The sequence below is a fragment of the Folsomia candida genome, unplaced genomic scaffold, assembly GCF_002217175.1.
Source record: "Folsomia candida strain VU population unplaced genomic scaffold, ASM221717v1 Fcan01_Sc027, whole genome shotgun sequence".
NCBI classification, from domain to species: domain Eukaryota; kingdom Metazoa; phylum Arthropoda; class Collembola; order Entomobryomorpha; family Isotomidae; genus Folsomia; species Folsomia candida.
In genome coordinates this window covers 1,977,760-1,999,123 of record NW_019091219.1, presented here as the reverse complement: position 1 = coordinate 1,999,123, position 21,364 = coordinate 1,977,760, and the positions used below count along the sequence as shown (strand labels likewise).

Here is a 21,364-nt window from a genome sequence, read left to right as displayed (position 1 = left end):
CCCCCTTCGTAACGTAACGTAAATTTGATTTCACCGCAGGTAATTTCTTTAACAGTAACTTTCAAAATTTTCATTTGTTCCAGGCTGTGTAGACAAATGTCGCTTTTATTGCTTCTATTTCTTTTAAATTGCTAGATAAATTAGAATTTTGTGAATTTCTTGTTCAAGAACACCCGAAATCATATTCGACAAGAAATGGAAATTGTAAATCTGACAGGTCTCTCAACGTTTACCAAGACTCACAATGGAACCTTTTGTCAAGTTGCACCCGGAAAACTATCGTACGACCATTAATAGATGAGTACAATTCTTGACAACCATCATGGCGCCTAAGTGACCTCGTTGGGGCTCAGGTGATCGGCAAATTCCGATCAAATTCTCATCGTAAAGGTAAGGCTCAATTAATCGTGAAACTTACGTCACACCATCGCCCTCCGAGGTCACTGTGGAGGAATGATGGTTTACAAGTAGGCAAGAATTTTGCTCTTCTTTTAATGTGAGCACCATAATGAAAAACGTATTTACATGCGTACACTGAAACCTTCTGGATGACATGAGTTCAATCCGATTTTTAATCGCGTTTATGAAATGCGTTACGTAACAAATTTGTTATACCCCCCTCCCCCTACATAACAATTCGTAACGCTCTTCCCATGACCCCCCCTCCCCCCTCTTGCGTTACGTAATTTATGGATTATGTACATAATAATTATGGGTTTTTTAATTATTGTATTGCTGGTTAAATGGGTTATGTACGTAGAAATAACGTAATATATTAATTATTCTATTTAGAAAACCTTTAAATCAAATTAGGTAATAATCAAATTAAACAAATTGTTAATATACTTATTAGGGGCCGTCCATAAATTACGTAACGCAAGAGGGGGGGAGGGGGGGTCATGGGAAGAGCAAATTAATGTCTAATAGACATTAATTTGCACTGTCAACAGATTGTTAACATGTTGCGATAGGGAAATAAACATGCTTTACTCTACCTACACACATACTTACATACATCCAATTACTTAAATGTCATAATATTATTGAGCAAATATACACAGCCTAAAATAGATACTTTAATCGATTCGATAAACTCATCAGCCAGCCAAATTATTTCCTAACTGCTATAAATTATTCAATTAATCTAGATAATTGAAAATTATTAAATGTCAGAGACATAAATATTTCTTATCACTCACTCCAGTAGATTCTTATCCTTAGACAAACTGCCTGACTGTGTGTTTCGTGTTGAATGTTTTTGCCTTGATATTTCCGTGGAAAATGCATTTCTCGCTTGTCTTACTGATATTTACTATACCTTTGATATTTGCGAATCTTCCCCTCTCGAATCATCCCGTGCTGGATGTTTTAAACGGTCCCGATTATTCTAAAGACGTCCGCCCTCTACCGAATGAGACAGAATCTAAAATCCTCGGAAACAATGCCACCTTGGTAAAAGTGAATATAGCAATTCGAAAGATTTATCGAATAGACGATTTAAAAATGGAATTTGTCGCACAACTTACCTTCCGTCAAACTTGGCAAGACCATCGATTGAGGTTTGAAGGTTCCAGTCCAGGAGAGTATATCACGTTGAACGAAATGGGAGACAAAATTTGTAAGGATTTTAAAACCAATTTAATTTCCTAGGCCCGAATTCAGGATAAAGCTTAAACCCGGCTTATGGATTAAACCAGAGTTGCGGCGGTTATCGGACTTTCGGATAAAGTGTACATCCGAGCCGAATCCGAATCATTCGGTTCGGTTTGGATAATTTTTCAACAGAAAAATTAAGATTCAGTTCGGATCCGAAAAAATGTCCATCCGACTCAATTCTGGATTAAACCAACTTAGGCCGAGTTTTCCGTTTAATATTCCGGCTTAAATCGGGGGATAAGTGAAAGTTGCTGAAATTGGTTCCTTTTGTCCTTGTGTGGCAATAAATTAAACACTTCGTTCTGTCCTGTAGTTTTTTAAATTTTTCCACGGATTTTTTAAGTTAAAAAGGTCACTTTTCACTTGCATAGGGACACCCGCCTTATTTTTCATGAACGAAGCCACCTCCTCAGTCCACACCACCTTTAAAACCAACAGCTACAAACGCGTCTACTCCACAGGAAAGGTCGTCTGGAGTACCAGACTCACCGTCACATTCGCCTGCGAAATGGACCTCACCTACTTCCCTTTCGACAAGCAGATCTGCTCCATTCAAATTTCCGACTACTCCGGAACTTCTTCGGATATCATGCTCGCCTGGGATGGCGAGGATCCAGTCGATCTTCGCGAATCCAAGAATCTCCCCTATTCCCGCTTTACTTTGGAGGCCGTTAAAACATCCGTTGGAAGTCTGAATCCAACCAAAGTCGGCGAATTCAGCCATATCATTGCCGATTTCCACCTTCGTCGCCACTCGACCGCGTACATGCTCTTTATCTACCTGCCAACCACCATGTTTGTGGTGCTGAGTTGGATTTCGTTCTGGCTCGGGCCATCGATCAGTACGAGGGTTTCCCTTACGGTGACCTTGCTGCTCACAATGACGACACAGATTCAAGGTGCGAATCAAACTTTACCGCAAGTCTCGTACATTAAAGCGGTCGATGTGTGGGCCGGATTTTGCATGGTGTTTGCCGTGCTTTCGATTTTGGAGACGGCGACGGTTACGTTTCTTACTCAGGGGAATAAGGTGTTTGCGATTGGATGTGATAAAGGGGGTGGGGAGAAGGAGGATAAAAATGTGAGGTATGATTGTTTCGGGAGGAAGTTGGATAAGGTGTGCAGGATCTTGTTTCCGGTTTGTTTTACGGCGTGTGCAGTGGCATATGTACACGTTTATGTGTATTAAATTAATTGGGAAGGGATGGATTAGTTGTATAAATTGTTCACGGAGCCTAGGAATGAGTGATGAGTTTGTCAATGTGTAATTGTTCATTTATTTTTGGATTAACGTAATAATTGATTTTGTAGGCTACTGTATGCTTACATATCATATATCCTTTTTCATAGTCTTGTATGCAGTGCCGCGACAAGCCAATGAGGGGCCTGGATTTTTGAACAATTGTACGGCCTTTTTTTATAACCATTAAAATTTAATAAAAGTCCGGTCAAAACCAGGGTTTGGACTGGTAGAAACTCACATTAGCAGGAAAATGGGAAGATCACATTTTTCATATATTTTTCCTATTGGCCTTCAAATTCAAAACTTAACCAAAATCGCTAGATAAATGACCGAGAAATCGAATTATGTATGTTATTAACTTGGGGTTACAGAGCATAGATGTAAGGTGATTATCTCTTTCTCGATCAGACTAATTAGTATTGTTGAAGCATCAAAATCAACGGACCAGTATTTATGGGTTTTCTAGAATGTGTGTTGTATTTTCGCCTTTCAAGGAATTATTAAATTTATTAAATACACTTTTCGAATTTTAACCCGATTTCAAAAGTTAAGCACGATTCTTGCTCAGAATTACTCCCCTGTAATTATTAAAATTCATTTTTAAAAACTTTCAAAATCATTAAACATGCAGAAAACATTGAAAATTAAAACTGTTTTAGAATGGTTCGAAAACTTAGAGCGTTTTGAAAAAATCCTGATTTTGGCTGTAATTTTATTTTAAAATTCCGCCACAAGCGAACTGGAAGCGGAAAAATGTAGTTCCTCTTGTTTATTTCTGAGCGTGAACAATTTAAAATTAGTCAGGTCAAAATCCGAGATATGTAACTACCTCAGGCCTATCAATTCTTAGCCCTTTTTTGCTACTAGGAATTTGCTTCACTAAAAAATACCGGCATGAGTTTGACATTTTAAACATCTTTAAAAATTAACATTTCTAAAAATTGAAGTACATACTTGATGTCTGCATAAGATTAAAGTTCATAACTTTGGGAACATATCAAAGTTCTTAGCAATGCTCTGAGTTCGAGAAATTTTTGAAATTTACTTAATATATAATAATTAATATGTGTATAATAATCTTAAATCATGTCACGAATATTAATGTCGTCATTAATGTCGTCATGAATAATAATGTGCGTTACATATGAAAAAAATATTTGCCCAAAAAAAGTTTAAGAAACTTGTAAACAACTTATAAACATTTAAAAACAAACTATAACAAGTCACTCAGCAAGTAATTTTTGAAATTCTGTTACAAAACTTACTAAAGTCTTTAATTTTACCAGATTATTTAAGAACACAATTACACTTATTATAATGGCGTGTGAATATGCATGTGCATATACATATGTATATACTTTTATATTCAAACTTAATTGGAAATTTAATTCACTTTATGTTATTTTATATTAATTATTTTGTAATTTTCTATAATTTCGTAGCCTGAAGAAGCTGTACTTTATGGCGAAACCGGTCGCAGCTGGTGAATAAATCAGATTATTTGTCAATCAGTTGGAAGTGTTTTCTTCACACCTTCAAAGTAATAAAATGGTAAAGACACGCCAAAAGGAAGATAATAGGTTAAACTAGGCGAAATTCACCAAGGTACAAATTTGAGGTACAAAAATGTGGATTTCTCAAAGAAAAATACATACAAGGGCCTAAACAGTGATGGGAAGCCTTGGGGTCTTTGAGGATATTGAGGTCGAACCCAGGGAGGTCTGAAGCCTATATTTTGAAAACTAGACAGGCCGAGACCTGCCTCATTGACGCTTAAGATTCCCGATGTGAGGCCGAGGTCGAGGCTGTGTGAGGTCGTTGGCTTCACTTTTAAATGGAGAGGCCGATCTCTCTGAGGCCTATAGCCTCTGACCAGAGGCCTAGGCTTAAATTGTGAGGCAAAGGCCTTGGGCTTCCTCGGCATGAGAGGTCGTAGGCCTCACTTTTTTTCCGAGAGGCCTTGTGAGGTTACCCATCACTATGCCCTTTTCTCACCTTCACCACTGTTTCTCTCCTTTTCTGGTAAAAAGAGTTTTGAAATGGAAAAACAGACCCTAGGTAAAATGACTAAATGTCTAAGAAAACGTTAGAATATGTAATAACTAGAGGGTTGGAATGGATTCAGATCAACTCACTATGCAATTGAAACCAGCATAAATTAAGTTCTTTAAGGCTTACCCTCACGCTCGGAGAAGTTGGAGTTGGGGCAGTCTTCCCAGTTTCATCCTTCTCTCTCGCTTTGCGTAATGCATTGAATCGCCTATCTCGAAACTTCGCATCGACCCTGTGGGGGGGAGGAGTGGACCTCAGGGAAATGCATCCTCCGGTGTTTAGAATTTGCTTTTCTGCGTCTGATGGTATTTTTTTCAAATTTTTTGGACTGGCGCAAGGTACTCTTATGCCCCTTGCCAGTCTACATAAGGTTACATCACTTGATGGTAAGGGGCATAAGAGTACCTTGCGCCAGTTCAAAAAATTTGAAAAAAATACCATCAGACGCAGAAAAGCAAATTCTAAACACCGGAGGATGCATTTCCCTGAGGTCCACTCCTCCCCCCCACAGGGCCGATGCGAAGTTTCGAGATTTTCGAGATGCGATTCAATGTATTACGCAAAGCGAGAGAGAAGGATGAAACTGGGAAGACTGCCCCAACTCCAACTTCTCCTCCGAGCGTGAGGCTTAACTCAGTACTGTGTGCTCAGTTGTGGGCATGATCCACAAGTAGCACACGGCATCCCAATAAGGCTAATCACACACCATAATAATATTATAGGCTACAATCTAATGATAATATGTATATAGCAACAGTAGCAAGGGTGTAAAGGGAAAACCGATAGTTCGGAAAACCTCAACATGTATTGGGAAGGTGGCCCAAACTGGACACCAGGTAGGAAAATGTATGGCAGTGATACATAGGAGGATTCCGTGGGGTGCTGGTGATATCCAAATGAGGGTGGCGTCTGCATGCGGAAGCAGACAGTTGAAGGTTGTTGGGCGGGGGGTATCCACGGACCGTGGGATCTGCCCACGTCCCCCATGGAAGCCGTAGCCGGGGCCGATGCCGTTCCGTTGGGCTTGTTTTTAGGTTTTCAACACTGTCGGTGTCAGCGCATCATTGTATGGTACGGTCGACCAGCTTGTGATCAGTTTCGATTTTTATTGATCAATTGAAAAATGACGATTTTGTTTGTTTACAAAAATGTTGCTCAAAAATTGCAACATGCTGTTCTTGCCGAGCTATCATTTTGCCACATTGGGTTATAAAAAACTTTGAAACATGGTTTCTGATGGACAAGTGCACGGGGATTTCAATAAAAAATAGTACAACTCTAAACCAACTCTAACTAATTTTATCTTCGAGCGAAATGCATTGTACATTACATATGGCACTACTAGGTACATTCGCTAATGCTACCAATCTAATGAAAAATATTGCTTGCCTGATTGGAACTCTTTCCAATGAGGCAAGCAATACTTTAGTTATTCTGGATAATTTTCGTTTCGGCAGGAACGTTCTTGTTTAAACTAAATACACTCTTAAAAATCCGGTAATAAAATTTTAATATCGTGTGGCAATGTTATCTAGGGCTTCCCACAAGACAGGACAGTCTTGTCTTGTCTTGACCTGAATACTTCAGGACGGGATAACAAGACGGGACAAGACGGAAATTTACGTCCCGCGTTTTGGCAAGCAAGACAGGACACGGGACGGGACAAACAACGTCTTGTCCCGTCTTGTCTCGGCAAGACTGATGGTCTTGCGACCATTTTAATATGATACTTTCGTCTCGGAATTCATTAAAATTGAATATAAAGCTTAGCACAACGGTAGTATTTGTGCAGTAAAATATAACTTGAGTGAAATTGTAATTCCCTTAAATTGGGAATTCGATTGAACCAAACCATCAAATATTTTTCGGATAGCTTTATCTAATCCGTTATCATGAAATAGAATTTAGAAGTTAGAATTTTTTGTACAATACGAACATGAAGTCAAGTCTTGAGAAAATAAATTTCCAAACAAGCAGTTTCCGGTCAAACCAAAACAGAGATTTTCCGTTTTTGGGATGGCAAAGGTCTTTTTCCCACCTCCAGTGTAATGTGATTTTTACCAGTCGAAACCTTGGTTAAGTTATTCTGTAATTAGTAAAAACAATTTGTATCATGCATCCTGAAGCGAACTTAAATTATGTGAATGGATTTAAAATTCAACCCATTTAAACCATGTGCGTCCCGTGTTGTCCCGTCTTGCACGGGACGGGCAAGACGGGACGCAAGACAAGACGGGACAGCTTGTCGTCCCGTCTTGTCTTGATATTTCGTCCCGCAGATTTTAACAAGACGAGACAAGACGTATACTCTTGTCTTGGCCCGTCTTGTGGGAAGCCCCAATGTTATCCATTATCATCAGTCGAATGGGTTATAAGGTAGCAACCCAAAAAGTCCTGTTTTGATCAGCGTGCACGCGCGCTCACCTTCTTTTGCACGGAGTTATGTACATGACCCGAGCAGGTAGCGAGCGTGCACGCTGGCGTTTTTCCATCAAAACAGGACTTTTTGGGTTGCTACTAGGAATGGGTTCGGATCGGATCGGATCGGATTTTGGGGTCATCGGATCAATCCGACTCGGATTAATCCGGGTATCGGATTGATCCGAGGCGGATTGACCGACCAATCCGATCCGATTCGGATCAATCCGACGGATTTCGGATCGGATCGGATTACTAAAATGGTTATATCTATAGATAAATTTCATACAGTATGCATATTGGGGAGTATTATTATCCTCTCTTGAGTAGGTATACATAATATGTATTACATATGTATGTAAGTATTGCAAGTATTAAATTACATATATATACAGTATGTAACTTATTTAATGCTACGATTTTTGATTTCAAACTCAATTTCAATTTTCCCAAGAACAGGTAGATATTTCAAAATTGTTTTCATACCGATTATTCACCATATATTGGACTACATTGAGGCAAATTTTCGAACGGATGGAAATAAAACTGTTGAATCCACAAATATTTTAACGTTAAAATATTGCGAATTGCACGTTACATAATTAATGCTACGGGGGTGTGATCGGTTCAATATCTTGTCAAACTTCAATAGCTGATTGAAATCGTCTGTGCATCTAACCCACCAACCTTTCGGTTACGCTACGATTGATGTTTCTTAACTTTTCTGTGATGACGGTTTGCCGGGGAGCCATGCTTCTCGGTTTTGGTGTCGCAACCAGACGCTGCAGTGTTTTTGGGCTATGCTCAATCGAGTTGAAGTCAATAAATTTGAATGTCCAGTCCAAAAGCTTTGTATTATTGTCCTTGAGGCATTTTGAGATGATTTTTGTAATATTTGTCTAATATCCGACATTTTTCAAAATAAATCTCGGATAAAAGTCAGTCTTCGTTGTGAATTGCCTAAGATTTATTTCTAGCAAATCCAGGTAAACCTCTTTGGTCATGATCCCATCGACGCACGTCAGTGCTACTACCCGGTGGCAACATATACTGCCCCAAAACCTAACCTCCCTGCAGAATCTGGAAAGTTTCACACCAGGATTTGGCTGTACACATGACCTAGATTTATTTATCTCTGCTATGTTCGACAGTTTGTCTCAGAAATCAATTTCTTTAAACTTCTTTGGGCTAATTCTGCACTCTTACCGTTCCATCTGAGCTAAAAAGTTGAATTAGGGTCTAATCTGAGAACAAAAATTTTTTCCGGTAGCCATGGGATCATCTTATCTTTACATTGCCCACGCAAAGCGTTTCTTGTGATTATTCGCTAAGGTGTATGGTGTGGAATTTGGAATTTCCCCAGATATTCCTGCGAATATCAGCCTGTGTCTAATCATTCATAGGTGTACAGCAGTAAAACGGTCAATTTGAACATCTTTCGCAATTTCTGGCGCGGACAGACAAGCATCATTGTCACTGTTTTTACAATTGTCCCGGCCGCGTGTGGAATGTTACTGGGCTTTCGACCCTAACGATGACAACTCACCACAGCTCCTGTGGTTTTCCTTTCTTCGGCGAACCTTGGAACAGATCCTGTGTGTATTTTAAATTGTTTCCATATTTTCCTTAAAGTCAGGCGTTATTAATGGAGGGAGGTCACGTTTTCAATATTTTTATACTGAGAAACTGTGTCCTTGGGTATTTATTTATTTTAATTCGTCAGATTATTTTTATTTCTAGCAGAAATACTACAGAATTGTTTATCCCTACGAAACTATGCTCTGCACTTAGGAAAAACGGCAAATTTGTACCGGTTGTGTATCGTAGCATTAATTATGTAACGTGCAATTCGCAATATTTTGACATTAAAATATTTGTGGATTCAACAGTTTTATTTCCATCCGTTCGAAAATTTGCCTCAATGTAGTCCAATATATGGTGAATAATTGGTATGAAAACAATTTTGAAATATCTACCTGTTCTTGGGAAAATTGAAATTGAGTTTGAAATCAAAAATCGTAGCATTAAATAAGTTACATACTGTATATATATGTAATTTAATACTTGCAATACTTACATACATATGTAATACATATTATGTATACCTACTCAAGAGAGGATAATAATACTCCCCAATATGCATTATATACATATACATAAACAAGGTTCAATAATTAATTACCTATTAGTATATGGTTACTAAAAACCGACAAAGCAATCTAAATTTCACCCTACATATTGATTAGACAATAGGTAATAGGGGGCCAAATTAAATTGCACGATGGATGGAGTTTTTTATCTCACACAATGGCAACGATATCAGCTTGAAAATTTTCAGAGTGGTAGCCCAGAAATATTGGGGCTGGCTGCCCTTCCAGAATTTGAAAAATATCATCAGAGTCAAAGGTCACAATTTTTGACCCAAAAAATCACTTGAAGTTTCATGACGATATGTTTCTTTGGAGGCTTTATTTTTATCGATAGCGCAGTGAAATGTGAACACTTTTGATATCTTGTACACTTCCGTGCGATTTTTTGAACAAAGTAGCGAATTTTTTAATAAGGCGAGTTTTGACAAATTGTTAAAATTCGCATTATTAAAAAATCCACTACTTCAAAAAATCGTCCGGAAATGTACAAGATATCAATATGCTCACATCCAGTTGAGCTATTTATTTGTCAAGAAATAAAGCCTCAAAGGAAGCAAGTCATCGCGAGAGTTGAGTGCGCTTCTAACAATGGGGTCTCCCAACGTATGCTCACAGATTTGGACCAAACTAGCGTCAATCGATCAAAAATATAATTAGTATGAAATTTTCAAATGGAACTATCTCCCAATGCACAGGTTTGACGGAGATATTTGCATAAAAAGAGGAGAAAACGCACTCCCAAGGCTGGATAATGTTTCATTTTCCAAATTTGCTGCGCATTTTTCCCGCTTTGGATGCAAATATCTCCGCCAAACCTGCGCATTGGCATATAGTTCCATTTGAAAATTTCATACTAATTATATTTTTCATCGATTGACGCTAGTTTGGTCCAAATCTGTGGGACTACTTTGGGAGACCTCCATTGTTAGACAAAAATAGTGACCCTTACGCTTTTTGAAATTTTTCAAAAATAGAGACGTAATCCAATCACTTTATTTCTGGGATTGCATCCTGCAAACTTACAATCTATGATCGTGGCCATCGATGGAGATAGACCAGTTTATCCACCCTACACTTTAATTTTCTTCACTGTCAACTGTAATTAGTAATTAGTTACTGTTCACCAAATATTATAGGCGTGAAGAATCTAAAATGCTTCATGACAGATTATTTCGTAGTGTTTTCGAGCGACCAATAGAAAATTTATCAAGGAATTGCGACTATTAATATTAGCTGAACAAGAATTTTTTACTTTGTCCAATCAATTTTTGACGAATGTGTTGACAAATTATGTTAGAGGTAGTAGAGAGAAAGATTGTTTTTGAAATCTGTCGTAATTTGTGAAATAGTGGGTGGAAAATGTCGGGTGAATAGAGGAAGCAAGCTGGATTGATCCAAATAATACAATCCGAAATCCGATCCGAAATCCGATGGGAAGTATCGGATTGATCCGATCGGATTTTTGAACCAATCCGATCCGACCCGATCGGCCTCGGATCAGAAAAAACCTTGATCCGATCCGACATAATCCGACGGATTAGGATCGGATCGGATTTCTTCGGATCGGATTACCCATTCCTAGTTGCTACCTTATAGCCCATTCGACAGCGGTAGCTGTGATGTCTCAATTCCTCCACCACCGCGGTGAGGTAGGATTTAGTCTCGTGCCAGCCTTACGTAGTGAAGATAGGATTGCTACCATTCGGTAACAGTGCGGCTACCAGTACGGTAGAGTCATATATGTATGTTTACCGCGTGGTAGTAAAATTTCTTACAGTGTAGGTAGGAGAAAACAAGAAGGAGTACTTTCTCAACTATGCGGTTTTGCGAAAGTTACTAAATAAGTCATCTGGCTATGAGTAAGGAGTGTCCACATGAGGGTCGGAACGTTTTGGCCTGCAAAAAATGAATCAAATCTAATGAAATTTTTGTGCAATTTTTGTACATAATCAAATTCTTTTTGCAGTTTTGAAAAGCTTATAAAATTTGCCAATTTTTAAGCCTTTTAAATATCCAAAATTATTTTTTAACTGGCTGAATAAATACGGGGAATCTTGACCCTTACAATATGGGGACAGTCCATACTTTATCTGGCATGAAACTGCTAGAAAAAAACGTTGTATAATGATTATTTATGCACATATTTCTTTAACCGGCAGCAATTAAGGTTAATGTCTTGAGAGCCACGAAGATAAATACTTAATCATAGATAACTGGTTAACTACATACATACTTATCTAAGGAAGTTGGGGCAATAATATTTTGTAATTTATCGGTAAAAGTTTATAAATCCAAAAATCTTTATTACATTTACATACCTACCTTTACATAGTATATTTTGGTTTGGGTATCCGAAAGTAAAGCATGTCCCTTAACAGCCTTATTTCCCAGGTTTCGGTATCTTAATAAAATAATCTAATAAATTTTGTGGATTTCGGTTAAACCGATATAATAAAATGTTATCATTAGAAATATTCTTTGCCAATTCAACTTCTGGAACTTGCAAAGTCAAACGATATGGTTTAACACAATAAGAAGGGCTGAGTTGATTTAAATAGAAACTATGTTAGATATCTTGGAATATTTCCTTAGGAAATTTTTCTTTTTACCTTTTCCATTCTCCGTGTCAAACGGGACCGTAACCTACATTCGTCCATCCAAATTGAAACAACTATGGGAACATGTCGTTCACATTATTTATTTTGCCCATACAACCGTAACTGTCATATTGTTCATGTATCTGGATTTTGATTTAAAATATGAAAGCAACCATGGCCGGCCTTTGATCGACATAATGCGTAGAATGGCTATTCTTTACGATCTATTTATTGGTCTTACAATGGCCGGATTGGTGTCAGAACGATGGTTGTATCCTTGGGCTATTCCTCCTGTCCTGAACAGCCTCCAGACAATGAAAAGAAGACTTAAAGGTACGAAGAATATATCTAACAAGGCGATGGTTTCAAGTGTTTCCCTCCGATTTGGCTGAAATTTCAAAATTTTGTGGTCCAATTTGATTGGATTTAATTTAAGCCTTTATTCACGTGTTAATAGTTATCAGTTACAAAATTGGTTTAAAAACTATGACCAAGTCAATACAACCAACGTTTCTTGAGACAGTTTGTGTGATGGCTGGAGTTACTCAAAATATTTTAGGTTAAAGTTGAAAAATAGGTGATTTTTCCCTTTTAACGGAACGGGAGTGTGGTTTGATTCCTCTGCTTGGTAAAAATCACCCATTTTTTCAACTATGACTTCAAATATTTTGACAAATTCCAACCATCGCACAAACTGCCTCAAGAGATGTTTCTTGTATTGACTTGGACCACATAATTTCAAAATTTCAACCAATTCGGAGGGTTACACTTCACACCATCGCATTGGAAGTATCAAATTATGCCACGTATTTTTTTAGTATCTGATTTTCTAGTGTCGGACCACAAAGACAAAACGGCACGTATCGTCCTTAAAGCAGTTATTCAATGCTGTCTTGCCTCACCGGTGATTTGTCCGGTACTATCCGTCATAACAAACATCGACGCATTATTGGTATTCATTACTGAAGTGGATATAAACAGCACGTTAAATCTTCAAGAGTCACGGGTTACATCGACTTTATCATACGGTTTCCGATTGGGAGCTTTGATAATCTTCTGCTACGATATGGCATCAAGCTTCTCAGTCTTGGCTATTCTTGGTTACATGATTGTGGATGGATTGAAAAGCATTTTATCTCGTTTGAAGAAAAGGACTTATGGATTCTTTCGAAGGCAACAATTAATTCAGGCATGGGGCGAAATTCAAATTTGGATGGATTTTCTAAACTATTATTTTTGTTGGTTAGAGTTGCTAGCGCAAATTTTTGCGGGTGCGAATCTTACCGTCTTTACGACATACTGGTCAATCAGGTGTACATATGTTATGCAAGAGAGTGTGATTTTATACCTGCTGGGCCCTTACTCGAGTATCATGTGTTTTCTTGCGGTTGTACTTGTATTGCCGAAATTGGCAATGATATATTCATTTTCAGAGAGTATTCTGAAGGATTTGAGGTTCCACGCTAGGACAAAGTTGGAGCGGAGACGTTTAAAGGCTTTAAAACCGATTGGGTTTCAGTTAGGGTGGTGTGGTTTTTACCAAAGTGAACAACAGAAGGCATTAGTACAGTATATCGTTGATTATACAATTAATGCATTAATGACAGTGTAGTAGGATTGATTATAAATTTATGTTCGTCACTAACAACGCGATGGTGTGAATTGTAACCCTCCGATTTGGTTGCAATTTTGAAATTATGTGGTTCATGTTAGTACAAGCTTTTACCTCTGGTTTTTTTTGTGCAATTTTTCTAACATCTATAATTTAATTAAGTATTATTATTTTGTAATTTGATAAAAATTCGAATTGGTTAATAATTAGTTAGTTTAAGTAAGTAAATGTTGTTAGTTAATGTCCTAAATTTACTGACATTAAATAATTTTTCCCCGCGCCGAATTTGTACTGCGCAGTTGAGAATTGTTTTGAAGGTTCAATTGATAAAATTATTGATTTGACGTCAATTAAACACGGTAATAGTAAAGGCTTAGATAGGATGTAAACTATTGAAACATGCCATGCAGCTTATTTGTAGTGTAATGTGAAACTAGAGCTACCTTCTTTAGTCTTAATCATTTCTACCTGTATGTCATGGTCGTATAAATCAGTATAAAAATGTTATTATTATTATATTATTATTAATGGTCATCATCGCAGACATAAAAATTAGCACCCACTAACCATATGCATCGGAGGATTTCTCCTTCATTGATAGATTTTCTAAGGCTTCACTTAGCTTGAGTAAAACCTTCCCCATTTATTATTAGGCAGACAAGGGACAGAGTAACTATAAAGTATGATGCTTATCCCAATCAAGGAATTGAAATCAGAAAAATTGATTCACTTTGATTTTACAGTCTTAATCCCGATTGCTAAATAGCTTAGTCCTGGTGAAGCTATTTAAGCTATTGAACTATCAAAATAAGGTTCAATCGAATAATATTTCAATAAATTTATCAGCTGGTGGAAATTTTGATGACTGAAGTAGTGAAAACACTAAAAAAGTACGTTTTTAACCTTCAAGATTTATATTGGTATACAATCGGAATATCTGTAGTTTTCACCTCAAAGTGCAGAAAGTGTGGTAGGGACTTTATTGAAAACTCACATGTTAAGGGGCTTGACACACCACAATAATATTCACTCATAAATTTCATCATATTTAGCAAGAAATTGCAACGTACAAGACTAATTATTCTATGTATCTGTCTAAATTATTTTACATAATCAATGAGAGTGGTACTAGTATAAAATTTATGTATTTACATTATATACTTGCAAATGATAAGTAGTTGTACCATGAAACAGAAAATTCATATCGTCGTTGAAGGATGGAAAAGAGCCATCTCCATTTGGTGTTAAATAAGGAAAGAGCCTTCTCCATTCGTCGTCAAATAAAAAAGGGGCCTTCTCCAAACTCCGAGTTTTTCTTAGGTGAGGCGAAAGCCGGAAAGCGGGGCCCCACGCAAAAAGCAAAAATGAATATGCTCGGTTGGGGCCCGGCGTAGCCTGAGTATGCGAATCCACTGACCACCGAAAAACTCCCACAAATCTCACGCATGAACGATGCGTCCAAGAGAAAAATAACAAGAGACAAAATAGTTAGAGAATTATGTAACTTAATTTGGTTAAATTTGGTTTTTTGAAATTTTGAGTATTTCCATTAAAAATAGACGTTTGAAGATTTCAGATGGCTGAAGTCCACGTAAAATTTAAACTTTCTTATTGGACATAGCAGTTTTTTATATTGCTCACATTGAGATCTAACTTTTTCCTGTTACACTTTTTTATGTACAAAGCTAACTGACTGAGCAAAATAGTAATTATACGTTTTATGTAATTATTGAATGCTAAACAAATACGAGCTATAAAGAAGTCGTAGCAACTGAATGTACATAATGGTCTAGAGGTTAAGGGGTGGGATTATTGATCAAGGAGACGTGGGTTCGATTCTTCTGATTGTCTAATTTTTTTGCAGTACTTTATTTGATTCCTCATCCATTATTTAGAATGAAAGTCCCTTACGTCAAGGGTCAGATTAGAATTTGACATGTCACACCCCCTCGCCACGACGGGGGATGTGGCAATGAAAATATTCATTTTTTCAATTCAATTTTTCCTTCTTATGTTGTTCTAATGGGTAATCTAATGACAGACAATCAATTTATCTCAAGAGGTGTGGTCAGGGGGTGTGGCGAAATATAAAATAAATATAAAATGCTTACTATTGTTGGAATCCTTAAATGAGCTGGCAATCCTGCCGTTCGCAGATTCTCCCCACCACTACCCCTCTTTTGGGGCTAGTGGTGGAATAAGAGTCTCTTTCAGTTGCTACCTCTCAACATGCACGCTTGGCACAGTTGGTAGCGCATCCACTCTTCACTCGTGGCGGCGTGGGTTCGATCCCTAGCCTACTCACATTTATTTTCGCTCAATTTTTTTGCAGTTTTTATTTCTATTATAGGTTGTTATATATTGCTCAATCAATTGCGAAAAACAAAAACAACAATTCGAAAATTTTGGCGTTCAATATTGTTCGAATTTTACTTTATAAACTCTCATTACAAGCTATTATTAACTTTCATGCCAAATTTAATCTCGACTGGGTTATTTTTGCAAAATCATTCAATCCATCAAAAAAGGCATTATTTTATTTGAAGTGCAAGGTGGTGGTGATCATTGGTGGGAATGGTGCACATGCAGCAAAGATGTGTGTGGGTGATGTGCATCTTTTATAAACGGTGATCACAAAATTCAATTGTAAAGCATTTTATTGATTTATATTTTTTAAATTGATACAGAGATATGAATGACTACTATATTGCTACGAATGGCTACTCTATTCCTACCAATGACTACTATATTGCAACCGATGACTACTATATTGCTACGAATGACTACTATTTTGCTACCAATGACTTCTATTTTGCTGCCAATGACTACTAGATGGCTACGTATGACTACTATATTGCTACGAATGAGTACTATTTTGCTACCAATGACTACTAGATGGCTACGTATGACTACTATATTGCTACGAATGACTACTATTTTGCTACCAATGACTTCTATTTTGCTGCCAATGACTACTAGATGGCTACGTATGACTACTATATTGCTACGAATGAGTACTATTTTGCTACCAATGACTACTATATTGCTACGAATGACTACTAGATTACAACCAATGACTACTATATTTCTACGAATGACTACTATATTGCTACGAATGACTACTATTTTGCTACCAATGACTACTATATTGCAACCAATGACTACTATATTGCTACGAATGACTACTATATTGCTACGAATGACTACTATTTTGCTACCAATGACTACTAGATGGCTACGTATGACTACTATATTGCTACGAATGACTACTATATTGCTTCCAATGACTAAACACCAAGAATTAGTGGTAATTTATTTATTTAAATTTACACCGAGCCACCTCCTCGCCCCCTGCCGCGCCCCCTACCTCGTCCGGGTTTTGCAAAATTGAGACGCTTTACACATGTTTTCCTTCGTTTTGGAGAAGGGGGAGCAGATGTATGCATAAATGCTCCAATTTCTCGCTCGTAATCAAATTGGGCAGCATCCTCAATGTTGCAGTCATTTATCACCTGCAAAAAGTATGCAAATATGCTTTTCATTCAAGTGTGCAACATGATTTCCACTAACCTGTGCAGTAACTTGACAACTATCTTCCTCAAAATCTCCTGCTTCATCATCTTTCTCCTCCTCTTGTTCAGAGTCCTCTTCTTCGTCCTCCTCTTGCTCGTCCTCCGTTATGATAACTGGTGATTGGGCCATAGCGCCATCAAACCATCCATCTTCTTCCCAATATCGTTGTTGCAAACTGAAACATATACCAAAAGTCATTGAGAACTTAGTAAACTTAATCAGGGCTTAGTAAGGGCTAAACGGAGAAAGTTCTAACTTTTTCACATGGGCCCAAAAAGGTTTAATCTGAGCAGCTCCGAATGCTCGCAATACTTCTTACGCAATCTGTTTAACTTCCTTCAAATTTTGATGGGCATTTCTTTTCCGGATTTCTGCCTTAATCATTTTCCATACAAACCTACATGTGACCAAAATTGAATTGTAGACCAATACTTTATGTAGCAAAAGGCAATTAAAATTAAATCGTGATTACTCAACTCTATGACATTTAAGTCACATCCATATGGGGGTAATCTGAGAATGGAATATCCTCTCTTGACGACCTCTCGGTCGACCTCATATAGATCGTTCTTTAATCCACCCTTGTCAATAATCTCGGTCACCATTTCCATTATTTCCCATTTGTAATATTTGTCTATTGGTTGAATCGACCTTGCGGGTGAAAGTTTGTTTTCATGAAGCTTCAAAAAATCATACCAAACTTTCTTCTCTCAGCCACTTTGGGTTTTAGCGATGTAGAATGGTACCTTTATATATCCAAGGCATACAATAAATAAGAAAAATAATTGGAGGATGGAGTTAATGCGTAACCTACGGTGCATTATCCATCACAATTATATACGATTCATTGGTCTTATCCAAAGCAGGCAATAGTTTGGTATTCAACCAAGACATAAACACATCCTTGTTGACGTTTTGGTGGTAATCTGCTGAAGCATTTGTGGCTGCAATCTCGTATACAAGACTTGCTTCTGGAATTATTCCAGATTCCGTGCAAGCACTCAGAACGATTAGCCTGAATTTAACAATTAATTATAAAATATTAAAGATTTCATAATAAAATATTAAAGATGTCCCCATGCTTCCGAGACCACTGATTGCAAATATTACTAATTTACCTGTTTCCTCGAGATACTTTATGATCTTTCCAGCTGTAATCCGCCATGTCCTTCATTTTCCTGCATTTCCGTGGAATCCACCCCTTTGACACTCTTTGGTTAGGGTCTTCACAAGCAAAGAATTAAATTACTAACACATGCATACTTGGCAGAAAGTACTACAAGTATTACTCACAAGGGAAGATACCGAGGTGTCCAACGAGTTAAGGGTCGACACCTATACCAAAATGACCACAATACATGACTTCTTAAACAAACTGAAGGAATTTCCGTGTAAAATTTACTTTTCGTCACGTTTTGACGATATTTGTTACGAGCGCATGACCATAGGCTTGCCAGAGAGGAAGAGGTTGGCCGCTGAACGATCAGCTTCTGATACAGAGAAGCGTCGTCGTCTTCATGTTATCTTCCGAGATTTCGAATTCTTTCAAATTTTGAAACTATGTTGAAATCTTGAAGAAATTTTGGAAAGATTTTGAAATTTTGAAGAAATTTTGAAATTTCGAAAAAATTGAAATTTTGACAGTTTTTAAGTTTTGGAAAAGTTTTGAAATTTTGAAATAATTATGAAATTTTGAAAAAATTAGAGGTGTGTAGGTTATCTGAAGTTTGAAATCTGTGAGGATAAAATGTGGTCGACCTGATCGTTCAGCGGCCGACCTCTTCCTCTCTGGCATCCCAATGGTCATGCGCTCGTCACAAATATCGTCACAACGTGACAAAAAGTGAATTATACACTGAAATTCCTTCAGTTTGTTTAATACGTCATGTATTGTGGTCATTTTGGTATAGGTCTCGACCCTTAACTCGTTGGACACCTCGGAATGTTCCCTTGTCAGTTACTTGAAAAGGAAAGTATTACCAATCCATGTTTCGTCAATGTAGCTTAGTTTTTTAGGCACGGGGGAAGCCTCATTCGCTCTAACGTCTCTTAGAAATTTCCCTCTCATTTTTAAAATATCATCCCTTTGACAAATAACCGCTCGAGTTTCAACCTTTCCGTACTTGAAATTCATTTCTGTTTTTAAGAATTTTCTAAACGTCTTACGGCTCATGTGAAATACTGGTGGAGGATCGGTCGTTGTAGATGTTGAAGCAACTTGTCTTGTGGGAGATGAACCTGATGTTGATGGCGTAGTGGAATTGCTACGGAGAAATGTCCCAGGCTGTAAGGTGTGATTAGTCGCATATCCTCCAGATATCGTTGATCTATTTCCCAAAACGGGAAAAGGAAGGCATACTCTTGATACTTCTGGTGACAAATCTTGGCCATCTGTTTTGTAAGTCATGAAAGATTGATACACATTTTCCAGAAGGGGTATTTGGCCTTGTTTGTAAAATGAGGAAATCTTTCTCCGTAGCCAATCTTTATCAAAATCGTCTATTTGACTTTGAACCCGGCAGAACGTTTTGCGTTTTTTTCCGGGTGTAAGAATACTATTGCTTCGACTTGCCGAATTGATTCGCTTAATCATTGCTTGCGTTATTCCCAGTAACCGGGCAGATACGGCTTGTGGTTCTCCATGCAAAATATCTTGGTGTATCCTCCTCATCTGGATAGAATACCAGACATTCATTGTTCTACTCCGTCGGTGGATTTATGCATTACTTTCTCCATCCTTCGACGAGCCAAGTGTACACTTCCAATGATATTCAGTTATGGTCGTATCTGTAGTACGAGAATTACATATGCACCAAGTGCAATCGTATTTTTCCTTTTATACTGCGTGGAACCACATAGACGAGTTAATTCAATGAATTGGAAGTTTGTTGTGTCAAGTCCAATTTCATTTATTAGTATGTGGCACCTTTCGTCTGATTGATCCTCCTCGTTATCTCCATCACGGTCTACATGTCCAATAATATGTCAGTGTTTAATAATCATATTAACATTAATATTATCATTCGTTTATTCGTTTATCATTCGTTTATTATGTCGTTTATTAAATACCTATCTCGGTGTCAATATCAGTATTAGCTGGTGGAACAAATGGTGACGGAGTAGTACTTCTCGTTGGAGAAAGTGGTGACGGAGTAGCAGTTCTCGTTGGAGAAAGTGGTGATGCAGTAGCAGTTCTCGTTGGAGAAAGTGGTGACGGAGTAGTAGTTCTCGTTGGAGAAAGTGGTTGAGCACGACCACCAGAAGTAGGTGATGATTGTGAAGATGTAGTAACCACCTTAGTGGTTGGTAGTTGGTTGCGACCAGGGTTTGTGGAAATTTCTGGCCCTTCCTGTACCACGATGGGACGAGGTTTGCCTGATTCAATGGAATATTAATGGGTCTCACTTATTATCTAATGAACTAAAAATGAATTAACAAACCTTTTGGTTGACAGGATGCAAGAAGAAATATAAGCAGCCCAAACGAAAATATTCTTAAAATTTTAAACTGCACCATGGTTAAACTGGTGTTGTGGTTGACACGTAAAAGAAAACTGCAAATATGGAGCGAAATATTGCGCAGCGGTGCTTGCTACTCATCAGCAGAAGTCGAGGTCGAGGGTGAAGTGCGTCACATCAAGATGTGATGGGATTTTCTTTGCAAAATCAATAAATGGAATCCTGAGAGCAGCAATGCATTTGGTGGCAATATTTCCAGCGCATGATTTTACGTATAGCTGTGGTTTTGCATAGAATATTTGCATCCTATGATTAATTGTTTTATACATTGTAACCTATTATTTCACGCTGTATTCATTACATAAAATGTGAAGACAGGGAGGAGCATCTAACCAGTGTCGGAACATTCTTCTCATGTCCCCAGACTTATTTTATGAGTGCTGGCTAGAGGTGAGCGCGGGTTCAGGTCCAACCCTGTAAACCCGACCCGAACCCGAACCCGTTCGGGTTCGGGGTCTGGCGGGTTTCAACGATAACGGTTTCGGGTCGGTTCGGGTTTTGACAAACCCTAACAAACGGTTTCGGGTCGGTTCGGGTTTTAAAAA

The 21,364-nt window shown here is 37.8% G+C and overlaps 2 protein-coding genes across 2 annotated transcripts; one reads left to right on the top strand and one right to left on the bottom strand.

The window, feature by feature from the left end:
• Positions 1–1,503: 1,503 nt before the first annotated feature.
• On the top strand, positions 1,504–3,547 carry LOC110859631 (glutamate-gated chloride channel). The gene is given in 3 exon segments (XM_035859631.1): positions 1,504–1,618; positions 2,028–2,773; positions 3,452–3,547. Coding segments are annotated over 3 exon segments (957 nt in total).
• Positions 3,548–16,288: 12,741 nt separating this feature from the next.
• Positions 16,289–21,076, bottom strand: LOC118438830. Its single transcript, XM_035859612.1, has 9 exons — positions 20,742–21,076; positions 20,371–20,676; positions 19,282–20,267; positions 18,420–18,525; positions 18,116–18,316; positions 17,779–18,047; positions 17,558–17,698; positions 17,299–17,476; positions 16,289–17,240 (listed from the first exon to the last, which is right to left on the bottom strand). Exons 3-6 carry the CDS (start codon positions 19,994–19,996, stop codon positions 17,984–17,986), a joined length of 1,086 nt encoding a protein of 361 aa, XP_035715505.1. The 5' UTR covers positions 19,997–20,267; positions 20,371–20,676; positions 20,742–21,076; the 3' UTR covers positions 16,289–17,240; positions 17,299–17,476; positions 17,558–17,698; positions 17,779–17,983.
• Between the last annotated feature and the right edge of the window lie 288 nt (positions 21,077–21,364).

Excerpts from the sequence above, each read along its gene's own strand:
- LOC118438830 (XM_035859612.1), bottom strand. The coding sequence starts at position 19,996 with ATGAATGTCTGGTATTCTATCCAGATGAGGAGGATACACCAAGATATT. Across the intron at positions 18,526-19,281 it reads CATTGACGAAACATGGATTG|ACCCTAACCAAAGAGTGTCA; the intron begins GTAATACTTTCC and ends TTGCTTGTGAAG. Across the intron at positions 18,048-18,115 it reads ATTGTGATGGATAATGCACC|GTACCATTCTACATCGCTAA; the intron begins GTAGGTTACGCA and ends GGATATATAAAG.